General features: G+C 47.9%; 2 protein-coding genes across 2 annotated transcripts in view; one reads left to right on the top strand and one right to left on the bottom strand.

Annotated features, from left to right (window-relative positions):
* TDRD9 (tudor domain containing 9) overlaps window positions 1-16,284 on the bottom strand; it is a 74,725-nt gene extending 58,441 nt beyond the window's left edge. Inside the window, exons 1-7 of the mRNA XM_019639209.1 lie at window positions 16,196-16,284; window positions 14,559-14,665; window positions 8,352-8,449; window positions 6,816-7,037; window positions 6,172-6,294; window positions 3,103-3,183; window positions 603-767 (exon numbers count right to left, since the gene is read on the bottom strand). Coding sequence (XP_019494754.1) covers window positions 603-767; window positions 3,103-3,183; window positions 6,172-6,294; window positions 6,816-7,037; window positions 8,352-8,449; window positions 14,559-14,665; window positions 16,196-16,284 — 885 coding nt within the window. The remainder of the gene's footprint in view (window positions 1-602; window positions 768-3,102; window positions 3,184-6,171; window positions 6,295-6,815; window positions 7,038-8,351; window positions 8,450-14,558; window positions 14,666-16,195) is intronic.
* A 3,350-nt stretch (window positions 16,285-19,634) lies between these two features.
* Window positions 19,635-21,874, top strand: RD3L (RD3 like). Its single transcript, XM_019639405.1, has 4 exons — window positions 19,635-19,808; window positions 19,967-20,087; window positions 20,478-20,780; window positions 21,143-21,874. Exons 3-4 carry the CDS (start codon window positions 20,485-20,487, stop codon window positions 21,441-21,443), a joined length of 597 nt encoding a protein of 198 aa, XP_019494950.1. The 5' UTR covers window positions 19,635-19,808; window positions 19,967-20,087; window positions 20,478-20,484; the 3' UTR covers window positions 21,444-21,874.
* The last annotated feature ends 189 nt before the right edge of the window (window positions 21,875-22,063 follow it).

The raw sequence follows: 22,063 nt of genomic DNA on the forward strand, positions 1-22,063 counted from the left end.
AAAAATACATCCAGAACCTAGATGAGACACTATTTTTGTAAGGCTTGAAATTAACATATAGGTAAGTCTAGAATATTCATTCACTGAAATATTGACGAGGCACCTTAGGTACTGATAAAAGGATATTTGGTGAACAATGAGAAAGCCAGGGGTTCTCCGGCCTGCTGATCAGACCCCCTACCCCACCGGCCAGAGGCCCTGGTGCCTTGACCACACGGACTGAGAGAGCAATGCCCAGGCCTGGCCTAGCCCCTCCACACGTCCACGGGAATCACCTGTCTGCAACTAATACAACTTCTGGTGGAAATTTTAAGTTTCTTCAAAATAAAACTACCTCCCACCCACCATTCAATCTACAAAATCTACAATTTGTAGTTAAACAACATGTGCCATTTTCTTGTTCAGCATCGAGGAAGGATAACCCGAGCCGTCATTCTCACAGGACACAGTGTGAGTGTTTCTCATGCTCACCGCCTATACCGAGGAGCCCAGGACTCCCTAACTCACACTGTCCCCAGGGCCCCCTCAGGCCCTCTCTCTGCTCCAATCCCAAGTCGCAGCTGAAGAACGCAGGTCTGATCACAGGCGGGGCGCCCACCTACCCTGCGGGGGTGAATGTGCTCCAGGTCATCAAGGTAATACTCTTCAATGGAATGGGGCTTCCCTTCCACTTGGAAAACATACGCAGGCTTCATCTTGTTCTGCACAGGAACAGCGAAGTAATCGGCAAACTCTGTACAGTTGATGGTGGCTGACATCAGGACTACCTAGAGTAGGAAAAACCATGAAAACAAGCATAGTCATGACAACGGCTAAAACGGGAATGAAATACTTTTTAAATGCAGGCTTGTCTTCTGCTTTAGTGACATCTGAGACTAACAGAACACGTTGATTTAATCTCCAGTGCAACAAATTACTGCCGTTTAAAGAATGCTCAAGATACACACTTTTGCTATTTCTCTGCAATGATTTCTCTAAAAGAAAACTTGGCATCAGAAACCTTATTTAAACTGAATAAGTGACTAGACGATGTGTTCCAGAGAAAGGATGGAGGATCCAGAAAAGCACGGCTCTCAGCAAGAACCTGGAGGCATGGGGGCCGGGACGATGGCTGTGAGCAGCCGACAAGTGCCAGCCAGTCTGCACCTCACTGGCTGCAGGTTTCAGTTTTGCCAAAGAGCAGGCGGGATGACAGTCCTCAGAAACACAGCTTAGGCTGCCGGGGCAGCATCCACGGCACAGCAGCTGTGCCCCAAGAAGGTGACAGCACCACAAAGGTGCTGCACCATTCATGGTCTCCGAAATGCCCGGCAGGGACCGCAGCTGTCTACCGGCTACGGGCCACCTCATGTACCCAGCAATCAGGACTTCCATGTCAGTCTTAGCAGAAGAGTAAAACGTAGGCATTATGAGTACAATTATCAGGTGGACAAAGTATCTGTATTTCCCCTTTGATGTTAAATACAAATGGTAGAACCATACTAAGCAGAACTCACTCTGAGATGACATGTTAAGGGTGGAAAGAAGGCTCTGAGAAGCCACCTGTGGTGTCCGAGTGGCCCCAAGGGACACACCTCACCACGGGAGACGATGCAAACATGAGCCCAACCTAGACAGCCCAAGGTGCAGAGTCAGCTTTACACCGGCCTCCCCCCGCGGGCTCTCCCTCCCTCAGGGGCCTTCACCTCTCCTCCAGCCTGCCCAATACACCTGCTTGTCCAGGCTGGGCCTGAACTGCACCCCGCCAGCCAGCAGTGACGGCCCATCAGTGGGTGGGGTGGCACACAGCGGGGCCTGGAAGGTCTGTGAGGGGTTGGGGGAGCCACTGCAGCCTGCTGCTGTGCTCCCACGCCTCAGGCTCTGGCAGCAGCTCTCTTTAGAAAGTAATAAAAAAGGAATCTTTGCGAGTTGCAAAAAACTTATTACAAAACCACTAGAACTTGATTTCTAATTTCTTAGCCCAACTACATACACCCTACAAGGTTCTAGATTTAGAAAATATCCTGCTTCATTTATTTTTAAATAAACCATGCAAATGCTGAAGCTGACAAGCCATTTCCTATTATACAATAGATACCAAATTTCAGCAGTGTAATAATTTTTAAAAATCTACTACACTCTTAATTCTCTTTACTACTGTAAACTAAAAAAGCATGTAATCAAGTCATTATCTTAGAGCAAAAAAGGAAGGTCTTAATATGACACTCAAGAAAAGCCCTGATTTGTTGAACAATCTTTAATGTCATCTTCAGGTTAAAATTCCGAAAAGGAATGTAAGGGCCAAACTCTCTCATCAATTCACAGTCATCTTTGGCAATAGGGCAATGGACTGCCAATATCACATTCTGTTTAGTCCCAGCAGGTGAAAATGTGGCAATCCCACTTTGGGGGGTGGGGAGAAGACACACTTCCCTAAACGAATAAACAGACGAGATAATTGAAGACAAAATATTTATGATGTAGAAAGCAATCATTTCCATGAACACCTGGTCCTCTCGCTGTCCCTTTACACAGTGATACCAACAGCCCAATCACTGCCACCCTTCATAAAGCTGCTCCCAAAAGACCTCTCGTCAACATAGCGGGGTGGACCTGTGTCTAGGCTGCGTAATTATTACAAACCCTCCACTAGTTCACACCTTCCTTTTTGTGCAGATAAGATGTAAACGATATTGACCATTCCCATGGACTTTCTGTTAACCCATAACTTAAGTCTCTAAAACAGTAGTGCCTCTAACTGTTCTCAATCTTCAACATACTTGCTTTTTTCAAAACAGAGATTGCAGATGTGTTCACATGCCTTTTAAACTGTGGTGCTTATTCAATCAAAGGCAGTGCTTCAATACCCAGCATTTAATTATAGTCAACTATTATTATAAGATCATTTTCTTCAGGCTGAAGAAACTTTTAGAATTTAATGCAACATAATAACCATAAAGTATCACATGCTCGGTTCCTTTTAGCCAACTTGCTAGCAAGATCTGGAGTGCTACACATGGCAATGAATTTTAAGGGTCACTGTTTTGTTAAAATAAAGAGAAACAGAACTAAATAATAAATCTTAACCCTAAATATTTCTGTTATTCATGAAATCAAATTTACCTTCACAAAACGTGAATTTGTTCTTAAAAGTTTGCGGACTACCAACAGCAGGAAATCCATTTCTTCAGTTCTCTCATGTACCTACAAAATAAGGAAGGGGGCGCCCCCATGTGGCATCAAGAAAGGCACATGTCATTGCTGAACGGACGGACAGACAGGGGTTTGGCGAGCGCTTGGGAGCCTGGGGTAAATCAGCTCTCTCCGCTAAAGGCAGCTCCTGGGGGCTGGTACCACGCCCAGTACCACTCCTGGCTAAGGGGGGGGGGGGGAGGGGAAGAACATGGACCCACAAACCAGAGAGCCCAAAAGAGGCCGTGTGGGTCACTGTCCCCTCAGTGCTTCTCTTTGGGATCCTAATGGCATGTGGGTAATGTTTAGCATCCTTGGCCCTGCCCACTCAATGCCAACGGTGCCCCCGGGTCACTGTGACAACCAAAATCATCCCCAACTGTCCCCAGCACAGAGAACCACTGGACCCACCTCCCTATACCCCCCCACACACACCCCTTGCCTACTACACACCTCTGGACGATCACAAGTTACACTGTTACTTTAGCAAGTAAGTACAGGGCAGAAGCTGTGCCCGGGAAGAAGTCCTGCCTGGCAGGGTATGTCCCACGACACGCAGGGCTGCAGTTCTCTCGGGGAGGAAGGGCTGGCCCTCCTCTGACAGACCTCCAGGCAGAGCCGCCCCAGGACCCACAGCCACCCAGCCACCAGACCCTCCCCGCCCCGGAGCCACCTCACAGCGCAGGGCCAGGACATGGGCTATTTTTCTATTTTCTATCACTTAGTCAGGATCCCTCAACACACAAGAGCAGTCAGACCCTGCTCTGGGCCACTCCCCCGCAGGGTGGAGATACGCTCCTAAGTTTAAAAGGAGAGGGTCTCTTCTGCCCAGTGTGAAAGGCTGATCAGTTACCCCGAAGCCAGATCCATCCAGGTCCTACTATCTGCCTCACTTCCCACTGAAGCAGAAGCGTGGGGACATAGCACAGAGAAGAGCAAAGGAAGGCTCGGTGGCTGGACAGTGTTTGATGTTCAGGTATGACGGCTGGAAATCCTAACAGAACACACGATAAATCTAATTCTCACTTCGTCTTATCACCAGCCCCCTGAACGCCCTCAGCACAAACATCCTGTCTCTTACTCGAGAAAGAAACATAAAGACTCTCACCAATAAAAGCCCCAGAGAGACATGTGCTCCATGCTGAGACCCCCACGACCTCCACACTCTCAGGGTGCAGACAGCAGGCTGCTCCCAGGCTGCCTGGGCTGGCCCTGTCCGCCTCTCCTGCCTCTGAGGACCCCACTGGCCGCTCCGTCTCCAGAACCCCCCGTCTTCTCCCTGCCACTGGCCTTTCCCACTCCTCAGCAGATGTCTGCGTCCCCAGGAGAGTGGCTGAGAGCAGAAACTATGACTTACCGCTTTATAACCTCAGCGCTTTATGAAGCACGTACTCAAAAAGTGCTTATGGAATGAAAGAGATTTACCCGAAGCTCGTTTATTCTTTCTCAAGACCTGACATGTTAAAAACATTACCATTCCATTTTCAATGGCCTGGCCATCTTCAACTTCTGCTTTAGATTTCTTCTGAAATTCAAATCACCCCACACAATCAAAACACTACTGTTTGTAAAACTGAAATTCAGGTACTACACCCAGCCCACTGAGTCCTTAGCAAGCAACTGCCAGAGCACCTGCTCAGGGCAGCGCGGGGAGCTGCTGTTACAGCAACCCCTGGTCCCGCCAGCTGAATGAACCCCCTGGTCCCACCAGATGGAAGCATGCGGCCATCGACCCACAGTGCCCACATCACTCATGCATGCAAAAAGTAGATGCCTTTTTAGAGGGTCAGAAAGCTACTGGACATATGGGAAATAAATGGGGTGCTGTCAGCCATGCTCGCGTCAACTCTGTGGGTGAACCCCGCAACCACTTCTCTGCAGCCTTAGTAAAAAGGCTCGGTAAGTGATAACCACTGTGACTGCATAGTGCCACCTGGGGGCACACTGAACTACACCTGAATTTCCTCGACCTAACCTAAAGACACTCGAAACTGCCAAAGTCATACAGACGACTTTGGGACCGGTTCGCCCAGAATGACACCGATGGTTTCCCACCCCTGCTCTCCCAAACAGTCCACAGTAATTTATACCAAGTCACGGAACAAGGTCACATGTGGGTCTATGCAGCTCGACTGCAGGTGCTTCGGTGCTGCGGTGACCTCACCGAGAGATGCAGACACCAGCCTGACGGGGCCGGGGGTCCCTCTATCAGGCATGCGCTCCAGCCCCAGTTCCCGGCCGCCCACAACTCCTGTTCCTTTGCTGACTTTTCTGATTTCTCCAAAAGCAAGCACAACTTCTCATGGCATGATGACTGCATAGGTTTCACTCACGGCATGATGACTCCATGGGTTTAACTCAAGAGTCTGCAATAGAGAGTTTCCGAAGCTCCCAGAACGGGTTTCTGAACACAACCACCTCAAAAAACTCTGCTTTAAAATATAAACAAAATCAGTTAAATATGCCGTCCTTACTGAGAAAAGTCCAGAAACGCACAAAGACAGGGTTCATGATGCTTATTAGAGCTTTTTTAAGAAAGGTGACTAGCCCAATGTCTTCTATTCACTTTACCAGTTTTTTAAGGATATTATTGCCCTTATTCTACTAGATGGAAAGTATCTGTAAGCGCTAGAAATACTCCATATGATTAAAGCCCCTCAGTGCAGCTAAAACTCTACACCGGGCCACGGACTTCCTGTAAAAGCCCAGACAGTAACTGCCTCCAGCTCTGAGAGTGCGGTCTGTCCCAACTACACCTGTGTGGTAATGCAGCAGCCGCCCTACATGATGAGCAGAACTGCGTTCCGGTAACTTTATTCACAAGACGAGGCCAAATCTGGCCTGTGGGCCACCCTGTGCCTTGTTTAGAGCCGTCTACACAAGGGAGCAGCCTTCCACAGGTGTTCTGGACCTGAGAGCACAGAGTAAGAACAGCACTCAGCACTGAGCAGGGAGCCAGCAGACCGGTGGACCCAGAGTGCACGTCAGACGGACACCTACTTCGTCCATGAAGATGTGCGTGAACTCCGTCAGACTCTTGGCGCCAACGACCTTCTGCAGCAGCACTCCTGTTGTCACGTACATCAGCCTGGTGTCCTCCGTGGCTATTTTCTCCAGTCCTACCTACAGTTGGGGGAGGAAACGAGAAAGAACGTTCTCAGGTCTCGAGGGCTTGCATTTAACTACCAAGAAAGGGTAAGACCATCTCATCGTGGAGGTAAGGAAGGGAATAAAAAATGACTGTATATCACAAAAAATACAGGATCCAAATTAAAGTGAACGTTAGGGTTTTTTTTTTCTTTTTGGGGGGAAGGGAGCTTGGCTTGTCTCGTCATACTGCCTATATCATTTTTACATTAAGACAATTGTGGATGAAGACATCTACACACAAAATTATAATTAAAAGGTTAAAATTATGAATGTCTTAATGTCAAATGAGAATTCTCATTTCCTTCACTGTTCAACTGGGAAAGAAACTTCAGTTATTTTCAAGAAATTCAGAGTTTCACTATTTTTTAAATTATGCCATAATCCTGCTCTATAAGCAACCGGTTTCATTTCAATTTCCAGCAGAAAAGAGTCACATCTATCATCCGCTTACACAAAACAGAAACGAACAAGGAAGGGACGGCTCTCGTGCTCACCTGATAGCCCACCAGACCACCCAGGGCCCAGGCGCGCTCTCTGCTAATCCACCGGGCGAGGCTGCTGGCCCCGATCTTCCGGGGCTGGGTAACCACGATGTTGCAGTAAGCACTGCGCTGGATGTAATGATCCAAGACATACTGCGGCAGCTGGGTGCTTTTCCCACTGCCCGTGGCTCCATGAATAATGACCACAGAATTACTTTCTATCAAAGAAATAACCTAGAATTTAAAAAAAAAATCTTTCAAAATTGCCACAAAACTAACCATGATTAAAGTATTACCTGTAACCAGCTTTATCTTGAGAAGACTTTCAGAATTTATTTTCCTCTTTAAAAGTTCAATTAGTAGCTAACCATCTACACATCATAAGAGAGCAAAAGGTTCCACTCTTGCTGCATTTCCCACCTGTCTGGCCACCACGGACAGTAACCGTTACGCTGCGGAAAAGCCAGGCCGACTTCAGCTCTGGGTCTCAGCTTCTCCATCTATTGGGTAGTCAGAAGAGTCATGACGCATTTTTGCAACGAAAAAGAAAAAATACGTCATGACTTTTCCGACAACCCAATACAATGGCATAGCTGACTCTTTCAAGGAGGGCGCGGCTCACAGCTGCCCATGCGGGGATCGAACCGGCAACCTTGGTATTATTGGTACCGCGCTCTAACCAACTGAGCTAACTGGTCACCCCTTCGGACACATTTTTAAACAACGAACTTCCACTGTCCCACTTACAGCCTGCATGGGGCATTTTTAAAACTGCAGTCCAATTCCTCCCCCTAAGCTCTGGACCTGAGCTCTTATATCTTTAGTGACTGCTGCAGTCAGGGAGTACAACTCAATTTGAATATTGGCCCCTAGAAATTAATATAGTGTATCTACTCTACAAACATGTGACTCAATCTAAAGCAAACATGTGATTCAATCCAAAGCAAACTAAAAATTAAAAATTTACAGTTTAATCTATAACTACATCTCCCACTAATACAGTTAAGGGTTTTCATACACTTACTTTTAACCATGTTTGCTAACATGTAACTAATTTAAAAAGTAGTTGTAGATGCTGCTATATTTGGCCCAGCATTGTTCACTGAATGACTTACCATTGATGGGTCAAGTCAATCGTTAGGCAGAAGTGAACTCACAGCAAAAGTGTAAGGAAAACTCAACGGGATGCTTGGCAGGAGGCGGCTGGGGGCCACAGCCTGCTTTATTAAAAAGGCTGAGCAATGCGTTTTCAGTAAGAAGCTCCATGGGGATGAGCAGCTATTTCTGGGGGAAGCCTGGACTACCAACTCAGTGCTAGGAGACGAGCTCAGGGAAGGCTGAACATTCAGCACAGCGGAAAGGCAGGCCGTGGACGTGGGTGTTACACAAAGCACCTTCCACCACCGGGCACTGTCCTCTGCGGCCACAGAGCCTGGCACACGCCAGGGGTGCTCACGGCACTTCGACACTTTCAGACTATAAACCAATGTGATGGGCCTCAGCACTTATTCAAACAGCAAAAATATATTATGACAAAAGTCATCTTACCTCCTCCTTACATCGATTTATAGGCAAGTCAGGATATTTGTAAGTTTTCTCTGGGATGCATGTGACATTGCTTAATTTAGCTGAAGGTGGCCTTGGACCTGGATTAAGACAAAACAAAAAAGTGCAGTGTTATTTCTTATCTGAAAAAAAAGACAAGGTAAACAACCCCCATGCTATGTCTCATCTATACGTAATGCAGGTACACACAAATACAAAAACACGTATTGTACAGGCTAACACTGCAGCAGGCTAATCAGAAAATTCCCTGGACCTACTACTCGTAACTTATGCAAGCTGAGCATACTCTTATCCCTCCATCACAGCCATCAGCGTTGCAGGCTTATTAGCACTACCCACTAAAACAAAAGACCTGTAAAACAGTACTGAAATGGGCAGCTTAAAGAACCTTTATATTAAATTTTACAGAAGGCGCCAATTTAAGTGTTCATGCCTTGCTACTAAAATAAATCAGGAGTAGACAAGCAAACACAACCTGAAGTACAGGCATCCTGAAAAGGGGCTTTATTCCCCTCAAGATGTGTGATGCGCGCTCCAGCCTGCCTCGCCACTAGCCACCCTCCTGTAAGTTCCTCCTGTCATCCTGGACCTCGGGACATCACTTGACACTGACACATCATTAAAATTCATGGGATACAAACTTTTATTGAGAAATCATTTTATTTCCAAACAACTTTTCAGCCTCCCTGTGTCTCCCCCGTTTCGGCCCAAGCCCGTTCCCTCCCCAGGTGCCCCCTTTCTCGCCCCCACCTTTCCTTTTCCTCCCAGCCCCTCACCTATCTGCCCCATCTCCCCCTCTACGTTTGCCTTCGTCCCTTCCCACCTGATACACCTGCATCCAAGGTTTTTTTTGCTCTCCTTCAGCTTTTCCCTACATATATTTGTAGTTTATTAATTGTTCTAACGACATATAACCAAAATATGACTACTTTCCTTAGTTGAATCAAGGTGTGTGGTTCTTGTTCTGAATTTTAAAAACAGGAGCCAGATCTGCGTAACCTCTCAGAGCACAGGGAGCTTCGCTGTGGGTAAGTGTTCTTCAATGGCGTCAGAGCCACTGGCTCAGGGTTGAGGTTCTCGAGTCCTGCCCTGGGCAGCTTTCTACCCAGGCACCTTCACTACTGATGGCCGAGCTTCCTCAAACATGCCTTCTCCTTCCATCCCCACATCTCACTTCCCTCCTACTGAAAAACCGGTCACCGGTGCCTTCCTGTCTTCCCAGCTGGGGCGCCCCTCCCAGCCTCACCCCTTCCGGAAGCGCTCAGCTGAAAAGCCCTGAAAATTACCCACGCTACCTTCAAAGCACTGAGTTTAAGCAAAACCCAATGTGTGCACAGTTCCTGACTTAGAAATGGTCCCAGCATTACATTAAATTATTGGGAACTCTGAATAGTGTCTGGGTATCCAGGCCAGACCACAAAAGCAAGAACGGAGATGACAGATACATACATAAACAGGAAAAAATAAACCCACGCCACTTCCCATTCTTGCTGCTGGTAGGTTTATCGATCAACAACAGGCTTTTTTCACATAAACTAGGGAAGGGATGCGAATCCACACAGCCCTGGGAACGAGGACAGGCGGTGGGGAAGGGCTCCTGAGCCCAGACACCGCTGGGAGATGAGGGGCCGAGTGGGAGTGGGAGCAGCCGCTCAGAGAGGGTAGGAGGTCACAGTGACAGCCTCTCTTTCAGAAAGACAAAGGCAGAGCTGCACTTCTGGCCGACAGACTTCCCGCCCTGGCTGGCTCAGTGCTGCTGAGCCATGGTGCTCCACACGCTGATGAGACTTCCATTCCTGGATTACATGCACTGTGACGGTTGTTTTAGACAGAAATTTTACCAAAAACAAGTCCTCACTGCACTAAGCCACAGCCCTTCCTTCATTAACACAAACGCAGTGTGACGTTTTTAGGCCACTGGCTGAAGCACACCCACACAAAGCATGTCCCCTGCCAGGGGAGGACAGGGAACCAGGGGGCGCTCAGAGCTGGTCTGGGCCTCAGCGGCGAAACCAAAGGCCTGGGTCAGTTCCCAAAGAAAAGACAAAGGAAATTTAAGGCAAATCAACAAAGTGCACGTGGCAAAGTATACCCGAAAGTGACACGAGACACGCCTCCACCTAAAGTTTGCTGTTCATTTTCCTGTTACCTGTTTATCCTGAGTTAGTAACATCACAGTGTTTACATCAGCTGGAAACCACCCAGAATGCCAGTTTCTCTTCACTGAGCCACCCCACTATCATCATCAATCAACTATAAACCCTAACCAAAAAATTCAGCAGTAGGGGTTCCAAACAGGATAGAATGAAGTTTAACTGGAGAACATATTACCATTTCTTACCTTAAAATCTAGATAGTATGCCTTACAGAAAAATGAGTTTAGTTACTGCATTACTGATTTAACTATAAAATTAAATCTTCAAAATAAATATCAATGTTTCACTTTGTCCAAGTACGGATGGTATTCTGAAAACAAAATTAAACTTAACCAGAACTTTTCAGTTCTTACATATTCCACACAGGCCATTCTCTCAAAGCCAGGAGAGCCACAAGGGGACGGGACGACCACTTGAAACAGAGGCAGCACTGTGGCATTTAATCACAGCCTAACGTCACTATCCCAGGACAAATGCAAAACTGTCAGGTGAAAGCAACAGAGACTCTGCAAGCAGCAGCCCAGTCTGGAACAGGTTCCACCCGGCAGGAACCGCAAGTAAAACTCCATTTTTATAAAGCGATTGTAATGTAATCAATAGAAATTCATTGAATGTGTGTTCGTGGATTTCTATTTAGAAATAATTTTTAAAACATTTATGTAGATGAAATAACACCTGCGGCACCCCAAAATCAAAAGCACTTTGAATCACAAAATTTTATAACTGGATGCACAGAAGGTTCCCGCCGGAGCCTGTGCTGCCAGGCTAGGACCAGAGGCAGTGGTGCGGTCTCACGGTCCTAATGTACACAGACAGACGTAGGAAGGGCAGCAGCTGGGTGTGCACGTGCACAGGGTGCACAGGTGCACACGTGCAGCCTCATCTCTCTCCTTCAGTGCTGCAGACAAGGAGCACCGCCTCCCAGCCCGCGGCCCCTCCTCTCACATCCACGTGCAACACATCACCAGGCCCTGTCCGGTCTGGCACGTGACCGGCCCCACTGCCATCACCCCGTCATCACCACTGAGTCTCGCCTCCTACTCCTCCTTGGGTCTGCTCTGACCCTCTCCACCCCAGCCCCTCCAATATGACCAGAGTGGTATTCGCAAACCACAAATCTAATCACATGACATTCCCCTCCTCCCTTCACACTCATCGCAAGAAAGACCTAGAACTTTTAAAGCTCCCCATTGCTCTGAGCACTAAGGCCAAAGCTCTTAGCCATGGCCCACGGCCGTGTTGCCAGCCATGCCTCTATCTCATCCAGCCTCATCCAATACAGCTCTTAGCTTCCTGTGGCTGCTGCCACAAGCTACCACAAGCTCAGTGGCTTCAAACCACATGCATTTGCTCTCTCACAGTTCTGGAGGTCAGGAGTCCAAATCAGTGTCAACGGGCTGAGATCAAGGTGGTGGCATGGCTTCCCTCTGGAGGCTCTGGGGGAAGAAGCCGTCCCGTGCCTTTCCAGCTGCTAAGAAGCCACCTGCATTCCTTGGCTCATGACCCCTTTGCCACACCAGTCCAGTCTATTGCTTTGTTGTCACATCTCCTATGACTGTCTCTGCTCCTTCGACCTTCCTCTCATAAGAACCCTGTGATGACCCTGGGCCACCTGGACACGCTCTTTAACTTAATCAGAGCTGCCAAGTCCCCTCCCCAGGTAAGGCAGCACATCACAGGTTCTGGGGATTAGGGTGTGTGCCTCTCTGGGGGGCTATTAGTCAGCCTACCACCGCCCCACCCGAGGCCTACCAACACACACTCTGGGGTCCCCAGCAGTACTGGCGCGCTTCCAGGACTGGGGCCCCAGGCTCTCTCCCATCACAGCTGCTCTGCACACATTTTCCCCACCACCCTGACCCCCATGCTGCCAAGGTACCTCCTTTCCATCCTTCAGCTCCCAGTTCAACTGCATTACTGGTGCTTCCCTGATGGCCCAGTGTAAGTCAGAACCCCTGTCTGAGGCCCCCAGCGCTGTCTTTCAGAGCACCTGTCTCCAAAAGCATGTATCTGTACAACTACAGATTAAACAGGAACCCCGGCAAGGGGACCAGATCTTCACGTATTATACTCCTGTTGCCTCCTTCAGCCCGACACACACCTTATAAGTCCTGGGCATGGCATGAATCCTCCAGATGTGGCCAAAGCTATGATTTACGGGGCTACCTAGCGAAGAGCTCCACACATATCAAGACGCAGGGGCCGAGGAAGCAAACAGAGGTTCAAACATGAGTCCAGATCGAGCCCTGACAGCGGACCCTTGGAGCCGCAGGCATTCGTCTGAGGCCTGGCTACCCGAACCATGGCAGTTCTGAGGGGCCCACGGGCGCTGTGCACTGGGCTTGTACACGCCCCAGGGCCAGCGAGGAGGATGACAGCTTACAGTCACGTAGAACCCAACAGGCTTCCCCAAATGGAAATCCTAGATGGCGACGGGTCTGCACGACACGCATGGCTGTCTCATGCTGCTGCTGAAGCCGCACACCCACCAATGGACAGGCAGAACCACCGAGCTGTGTGTGCTGACATTTAAGAGACTTTGAAGGCTGCCCACAGATACACACGATGCAGCAAACGTCCTTACATGCACAGCTTTGTACTTTCCTCAGCATGAGTAAACACCGCATCAAAGGACGCACACGTTTGGAACTATCACTTCTGGTGATAACGTGCTGGGCTGTTCGGACAAATGCTCCCCCTGAGGGCAACTCCAGACGCTGGATGAAACACACCAACATCACCTTACAAGAGCTGAAAGGCGAAGACAGTGAGGACGCCAGGCCAGAGTCCACGGCGAGGCAAGAAGAACAGAGGGGAGGGCAAAGGCAGATGACAAACGATGAGAAACTGACCTGAATATAGCAACAAAAAAATGAAAAATACACAGCCAAATGAAAGAGTGGGGCATAGATAACGGCTTAGATTTCCAGAACTGATGAAAACTACCAATATTCTATATTGTCTAGAAGCCTAAATAAACCCCAGGGAGGATAAGGATTATGTGCTATTATGTATGGCCTGTGTTTCATAATTTTTAAAAGGCTAAGGAAGAAAAGGAACTGTCACTGTAACCCCAACTTCTGTCCCTGTCGGAGCATGTGGACACAGGGTAGGGAGAGCAGGCAGAATTCCTCGGTTGAATTGTGTAACGCAGGGCTCAGCTCCCGGCAGGTGAACGCAGGACACGGTGAGGCTGAAAAGAACAACAACAGACCCATGGATGGGAGCTCATACCACTATATTCTCAACAGCGGCTGGTGGAGACACAGGAAGCAAACATCCGCCAATACCCCAACCAGGGGTCTTCCTGCACGAGTCGAGTCTCGCTGGTGGCCAGGGAGACACAGGAAGTAGGACCCACAATATCCACTCCATCTGATGGCCATCTAGTTACCTGAGTGCTCGCATGTGTGGTTCCACAGCCGAGCCAGCACCTTTCCATGGGAGGCCAAGAGCCGGGAAACTGCCCTCTGGGACGCTGTCCCAACAAACTGGTAGGAAGTTTGGGATGGATAATCTTTTATAAAGCAAAAAAACAAAAGCTGCCTTCTCTCATACGACTAGGGCCTGATGAAAATAAGATAAATCGCACAGAGAAAGAGTCTGCACACTCACAGAAAGCAGCTTCACCCAAACTGAACAGCTGTGCCCTTGTGGGGGCAGGGTCAGAAGGACCTTCTACCTTTTATTTTATATAGTCATGCACTGTTTACAACTTTGTTTTACTATGCTTATTGTAAAAAAAAAATAGTAATAATTTTAAAATAAAAACTTGAAGTAGCTCTAATTAATAGTAAGGTAAGGGACCATGATTAGTCTTCCAAAGAACAGACCATTTAGGAACTACAGTTAAAAGAAAATGAGCGATTTACAACCTATCATGTACTCACCTCCCAAAAACTCCCAAATTAATAAGCAGTATGGATTCTTTATTGACCAAAATACTACATGTTTAGACTTTTAAGAATTGAATGTTTTAACGTAGGAACAACTCAGGCATCCTATTTTACAACGTGTAAAGCGACTTGTTTACCTGGGCTGCTGGCAGGCTGGTCATCGCCACACGAATCCAGCTCTGGGGCTTCAAGCTGTCTGTACTTGTTAATGTCCTCAGAGTCGGAGCTCTCCTGGCTAAGCGGCCTGCAAAGAGTCCTGAGAGTTAGCGCACTGTTTCCAGAAGGCCGAGAAACCCCAGGAGCAGGGAGTCTTGAATGCTTTTACATTAAGTCATAGAAAACATGCAAATGGTCAATCAACAAATGAAAATGCTCTAATGTACAGTCATTTATCAAGTAGATGCAAATTAAAACAATGAGAAACCATTTTCTCATCCTTCAAATTGGCAAAAAATGTTCTTAGATTATAGGGGAGGGTGGCAGATGGGTCTGACCATCCACTGTGAAGGGCAACCTGCCAGTACCTGTTCAAACCTACCCCTCCTGCAGCCAACACCAGTTCCGCCCGTGTCTTTCTTGGAGCGGTATTTGCACGGGCACACAAGGAAGCACGTGCAAACATGGGCATGGAAGCACTCGCTCATTCAGAGCGAGGCGCTGTCTCAGACACGCAGACACAGTCCCTACCCTCACGAACCCGGCGCTCCAGTGCAGGACACGTGACACACACATCAGGTGCTCCTTAGTGACACGGAGGACATAAACAGGGCAAAGGGATAAGCAAGTCCAGGAAGGAAAAGTGCCTTCTCACAATATTTGGAGTAGTTGAAACTTGAAAAACAAAAGTCTAACAGAGGGTCAGGCTCAGCTATGGCATACTCTTACTTAATATGTATCATTTTAAAGACTGCCATGGCTATACTCATACTAATAGATAAAAAACATATAAAACATTACATGAAAAAAGACAACTGCACTGTGATATCAATTATAATTTATTATATTTTCCTTAGCAATGTCTAATTTAAAAGCACTGCACTCAGAGAACAGACTATGACACAAATTCTCGAACCCTGAGGTTTACTTTAATAAAGTGCTATTAGCATTAAAGTCTACTTTTGTCTAACTAATAGCTGTAACGGCATTCTTTTGGTGACTGTTTGCCTGACATTTAGTCATGAATTCACTCCACAAAGTAACAGCTGAGGGCTGGCTCCACATCAGGCACGGTCCTAGGCGCTCGGGATAAAGCAGTCAGCAGACGGCCCGCACGGAGCTCACAGTCGAGTTGAGGAAAGAGAAATAAAGTAAAACATGGAGTGTGTGAGACCCTGACAAGCACACAGAGAAAAATACAGCCAGCAGAGGAGACTGGGGAGAGGAGGGGTGCAACGTTAACAGCGTGATAAGGTGATATTTAAGCAAGCTAGAAGCAAGTCTGCAAAGCGCCACACAGCCATGCAGGGGACACTGAAAAGCAGACCCCCAGGGCCAGTTCGGGACAGCTGGGCTCACCCCAGGGCCGGGCAGGCGTGCGCTGACCTCCCCCGCCCCCCCCCCGCCTCCCCGATTCCAGAACAGCCACGAGGTGGCTCAGTGCAGGACATGTCCACATGGCACTGCAAAGGCTCCGAAAACCCGATGGACCACGAGACCACAGCCCAGAGGCTGAGGGGAAACTGTGGCCTGAACACAGCAGCCTGGCTACACCTCCACAAGGTTTCAATGTGACCCAGAGTCCCTCCATGTCATATTCAAAATGCCCAGGACATACCCCAGTTGCTTGGCGATAACCACTTCCTCTGCATACCGGCTCGCCAGTGTGGGGACCGAAAGGGCCTGACCCCCACACTTCACACCCATCCCAAAGCAATTCCAAGCCAACACCACATATTGTTTTAAGCCTAGAAAGCTAATGTTCTTCTGTATGTTATCACCTTAGAGTGAAATTGGCCTTCTTAAACAAAAGCACAGAAAAAGACAGTCAGAAAGGAAAATATCGATAAACTTAAATTATACCTTAAAACATATGAACATGTCTATAGGCTAAAGGGCAAGAACAGTGGTCACTCAAAAGGAAACATGCAGCTCGTAGCAGAATAAAGAATTCCTATAAATCAAAACAGGTGACCCCATGGAAATGTGACTTTGAACTTTAAAAAGTACACATATTAGTGTATTTTAATTATAATATTTTAAAGAGGAAATAATATTGGGGGAAAACGTAACATCTTAGTTTCTCCTCAAATATTAGCTGCATTTTTAATAGCAAAAAAAAAAAAAGCCAATAACCCAGAGCTTTTTTTTTTTTTTTTAAAGATTTTATTGGGGAACTGGGGGAGGACAACAGTACTGGGGAGTTGAGGAAGAGGACCAGCCAAGTGGTTGTTCTTCGATCTTTGTTGTGGAGGGCGCCAGTCGCCATCTGGCTGCCCATCGGCAGCTCGTGGCCTCTAAGCTCAAGGTACTGTGTTCAGTCTTAGTTGCGGGTGGGTGTAGCCCACCATCAAACAGGCAATCTTGTTGTTACGCCAGCAGAGTCATCGTGCCACCTGTTGGCAGTTCAGTGACAGCTCAGCTTGGATGCAGCATCACTGGCCCATGTGGGAATTGAACCAGCAGCCCTGTTGCTCAGAGCTCGCGCTCTTAAGCCAACTCCTAACCAACTGAGCCACTCGGCCGGCCCCCGAAGCTTTTAATTGAGCGGCCAAGGAACTGACAAGAGCAGGACAGTCAGCTCCTCTCAGTGAAACAGCTTCCTCCGGCTGCAGCCAGGTGCTGCTGAGCCCGTGCGGGAGGCCTGGCTGCAAACCCATCGCAGCTGTGCCTGGCCCCGGGACCGGCCTGTCTTTCCAGACTTATCTCCTCAGGAATTTCCTTACACGCCTTCAAGTTTTACACACACACAATGAGTGTTATGGTCCTACTGCACATCGAGTCTTATAAAATTCTGTACTATTCCGCTAATAAGATGTAGCCTCGAAAACCATGATTATGACCAAAAAGAAATTGCCCTACTTGTTTCATAGCTTAAGCTTTACACCTTCCACACAAAATATCCTAATGAGGCTGCAAGTCATTAGAAGCCATTCATTCATTCATTCATTCATTCAACATACTAACATGTCTGATGTATAAAACCCAATGTTCTCTGGTTCCACCCTGATAAACAGGAAGGACCGACCTACAAACACCTATGTCCTCTGTCTACACAGTGGCAGGGGAGCTACTCTAATCAGAGAATGATTCTGGACTCTGTTTCAATCTAGCAGTCTCAGGAGATAGGACAAAGAATAAGATTGATAATAATACAAGTAGCACACCCTGAGTACCAGAAAAATAGAGTGACGCAAACAAGATCAAAGGAAGGTTCCTGAATGTGGCTGAGGCGGTAAGAAACGTTCTGGGAGGGTCAGACGTGAGCGAGTCTCAGTGGCAAGACAGGTGCCGCGTGAGACATGTGGCAGGGCGGGGGGTGCCTTCAGTAAGCCTAGGGCAGCCAGCTCTCTCATCTTTAAACCCCCAAAGGACACCCCACCCAGCAGGCCTCGCCTGGCCCCCACGTCTAACTGGGGGCGGCCTCGCGTGTGCAGAACCCCTCCGGTGATGTCTGATCCCTCGCTGGACGATTCTGCACTGGTGTGTGTCCTCCCACCAGAAGACGAGCGCCCTGCGGGCGAGAGCCCGTCTGCCCTGCTCTCTGCCGCACCGCCATCCCTGCCCAGCATCCAGGCCCTGGCATGGTCGGCGGACATCTGCCTGCTGGGCGACTGGAAGCTGGCAGTTACCGTGGAGGGCAGAGCAGAATCTAATCAGAAAGGATTCGAAATCAGGGCGGAGAGAGGACGGGAGCACAGCCGGGTCTCCCTCTCAGTTTAACAGTAACGGGAACTAGAACCAGAGGGCAGGGGACAGGAGGGCCGAGGGGGAAACGGGGATGTCTTCCCTCAGACAGAAGGAATTAGCTGGCATCTAAACTGGCCCTGGAAAAGAGTTACAATGTGGGGACATGGACAAGAGAGAAACGAAGCATCCCAGGAGATAGAGCCTGTGTGGCCAAGGCTGAAGAAGGGACCGAGGGAGCACGGCAGGTGTGGGGGGTGTCAGGCCTGGCTGAGACAGACATCCAGGGGCAGGGTGAGAGGGGGCCGGGGAGGAAGTGACAGCTGGAGGCTGCAGAGGGCCTGGAGCAGAAATTCCGTTTAGGCTCCATACCTGACATGCTCCGAGATCCTTATTACCATTTCAGAGGCCAAATGTAAACAGTGCAGCAATAAAGGAGGTGATTCAAAGGCAGGAGTGGCAGGGTTCATTGTAACTTCAGTAGAAAATCTGGCAGGACAGGCCTGTCATGACCAACTTTTCACAGCAGCACACACAATGTGATGTGAAAACCTTCTAGCTGAAGATAACGAATCCTGACGTCTGGCGTTTTCTACCATATAAGCAACAGGACAACCCCATGCGTCACTCTTTATCACACGACACGCAGGTCTGATGGAAACCATGCCTATCCACCACGGTTCCCTTGAAGGGAAGGCAGCAGGAGAAACACGTACCAGGCACGGCCAGGCTGCTGGGTAGCCGTCGAGCACAGGCCTGGGCTGAAGAGGCGCTGCCCGCCCCCCACTGCAGGACTCACACCCCTGAACTGAGGGAAAGGCCAGGACACATCAGAGCCCGCCCGACAGGGAGTGCAGGGCCCCGGCTCCGGCTCCAAAACACTGGAATGACTTTCTATAATGGATTCTACGTTCTTACATCTCTCTTTCCAGACCTTAATCCCTTACTGCCTTCTCACCAGGTTTTAAAGAGATCATCAAGTGTATTTTACAGTTATCTACTTCAGTGTACACACGTCTGGCCTCTAGCATTACAACTTGCTCAGACATACAAATGTAACTGCTATCTAAAAGAAGAGCAAAATGAGGACAGAACGGAGAGTTTACTGATACCTCACACGTGACTGATATCAGCGTTCTCTGCCCATTTTACTCAGTTGTAAGGAGCTTTCTCAGAATGTATATTTTGCAAATAGTCAAGTCTGATCTATTTTTCCTGCTTTCATTAGAGGGGACAGTGACCTGGCTTCTAAATGGCCTGAAAGTTAAGCTGAAGAATAAAAGCAACATGGTTATTTTTAGAGCTCTACAGGCATAAAAATACTGCACGAAACTGTGACCTCCAGCTATGCACAGAAAGCATCACACCATGCGACAGCTTCACTTTGGCTGGGAGCGCATCTGTGTGCTCCGTTCCTCCGTTCATTACCAAAGGTCTGTCCAAACGCATTCAAGACCAGAATCCACAGCTAACGGCATCTTTTTTCAAGTAGACCGAGCTACAGTCAAAAGGCCGACCATCATATAACTTGTGAAGATTAAACAGTAAGTATTTCTGTTATTTCTTCTGGCTTACCTACATACAAGGTGAATTAAGAGCATTCTCCCAAAATAAAGACATCACAACCTCACTCTAACACAAAAAGTTATTTATTTCAAAATCCGTTTCAGTGGGTAAACAAGAAGTCTCATTCCTTCAACAGGGGGCACCTCCAGGAGGATAGGGCACGACTCCAGGAGGACAGGGCACGCCTGAGTCAAAGCGCCTCACTGCCGGTCACATAAGCTCTGGCAGCGTCAGCATATCGATCCATCCACTGACAGGTATGCTTCAAACCTTCTCTGTACATAACCTATGTCCAAGGATGTCTGCAGAGAGCATGTTCCTACAGTCATGGTACAGCCTCCTGAGAACTTGTAGCAGCAAGCGTTAAGTGTTATTTTCAGAAAGTGTTCAGTCTGCAGATTAGATCTAACTTTGTGTATTTCACTGCTGCTTGGCTACCTAAATGTATTTTCCAAGCTTGGTTTTGAGCACTGACCTAGTTAGAAATTAAAAGACTTTAATCCATGTTCTAATCTTACTCTGACCTGTATATCTAATCAGTGAAAAATTCATGCACTTTTCTGGCAAATCTATTGTAAATGAACTACTATTTGCTCATCAGAGCCACAGCATTTTATGCAAATAAACAAGAGACAATATTTCCATAGGCTAAAAATGCCCCTTTTTGGATGGATGAAATGGCCAAAGTACGAGTCCTACAAACCCACACGCCACCCAGACTCAGATGCAGTGACAAAAACTCTGCTTCGGGAATTGAAATGGCATCTAAAGGAGCGAGAGAGATTAATACAAGAGATCGAAAATGAACAGAAAGTGAGGACAGGTGTGGATTACAACTGGCTGAGGAGCGACCAGAACCCCCACGTGACCATCCCAGCTACGGAACAAAGACAGCTTGAAGTTCTCTGCTCCCAAGTTCAACCTGGCCAAACAGGATCCGTTCTCAGCAGGTAAAATTCCGCCTTCTCGTCTGTGGCGTTTGTACGGTCAAGTCCAAGCTCCTCACATATTCAGACTGGAAACTGTATTCTGTCAGGTAAGTCCTTTCATCACGTGTGCCCCATTCCCAGCAACTGAAAAACCTAATGACAGCCAGACAGAAGTGTCTGTTGATATCTCACTGGCTAGGAAATGTTTTTAAACCACATTCAAAATTTCTTTACTAGAAGCACAATGTCAAAGCGATGTGCCGATCTCCCCAAAGATGGGTGCCTACCCCAAGATTACATCACACGAGCTGCACTCTGGAGACAAAAGGAGGGGGGCAAAAGAAATGTTCTGAGCTGAATACTCACTGCTGCTTTCCCTCTAGATTTCGAGAAGTTCTGGCAGAAAATGATGTACTGCCCTGGGAAATAGTCTACATCTTCAAGCAAGTTCTGAAAGACTCCGTGGGCAGCCCCCAGAGAGGCCGGCAACAAGGCGGGCTGGAGCAGCGGGGCTGCCCTGGGGGCTATGCGGGCCCCAGGGAAAGCGCTGGGCCTTCGGACAAGGAGGAGATCCCCACTATTTCAAGTTCCGTAGACAGGAGCACAGAGTGCAGGCTCCCCAGGCTACCAACGGCTTCACACAGAATATGGAAGCTGCCGCCATACTCCCACCCCTCCAGTTAAGCTGCTTCTGAGCATCTCACATCAGAACTCTTAACAGTAATAATAAGAAAAAGTGATGTGACTTCAGGGTTCTCCTTGTTCTAAGGTCAGAAATCCCTGTGGCTGTGTCCTATGTGTTAAACAGTGTTCCTTCCTTTCTAAACCACTCTAAAAATGCAACGTTCCCTGAAAACTAAAATGTTTCCTAAATATTTTGAAAAAAACTGTTTGAAGTATCTTTCTTATACCTCAAACAGGAACTAAGGCATTTACTTAGTATGAAATTTGACAAACTGTGTGTGAAACTGAGACATTAACCTTGACCTTTATTCTAAAGGAAGTTACATTCAGAATAAAATCAGTGATTGATGTGAGTCTCATGTTTCCTGTTAGAGCATCTGCTGCAGAGCAGTGGTTCTCAGCAGGGAAGGGAGGACGCGGGAGGGAGGAGTCTGACGGCAGAGCAGGGCTTCGTCCCAACACTCAGATTCGTTTTTAGTCTCAACTAACATTAAAGGAAAGAATAAAAACATAGCTCTGTGCTGTATCAATAAAAAGAGATGGACTGCTAACAACACTAGTAGCTGCTACTCCCCCCCCAAAAAAAAACCAGTCAGTGCTGACATATAATTTAAACCAAT

The sequence above is a fragment of the Hipposideros armiger genome, unplaced genomic scaffold (assembly GCF_001890085.2).
Source record: "Hipposideros armiger isolate ML-2016 unplaced genomic scaffold, ASM189008v1 scaffold_43, whole genome shotgun sequence".
NCBI lineage: Eukaryota > Metazoa > Chordata > Mammalia > Chiroptera > Hipposideridae > Hipposideros > Hipposideros armiger.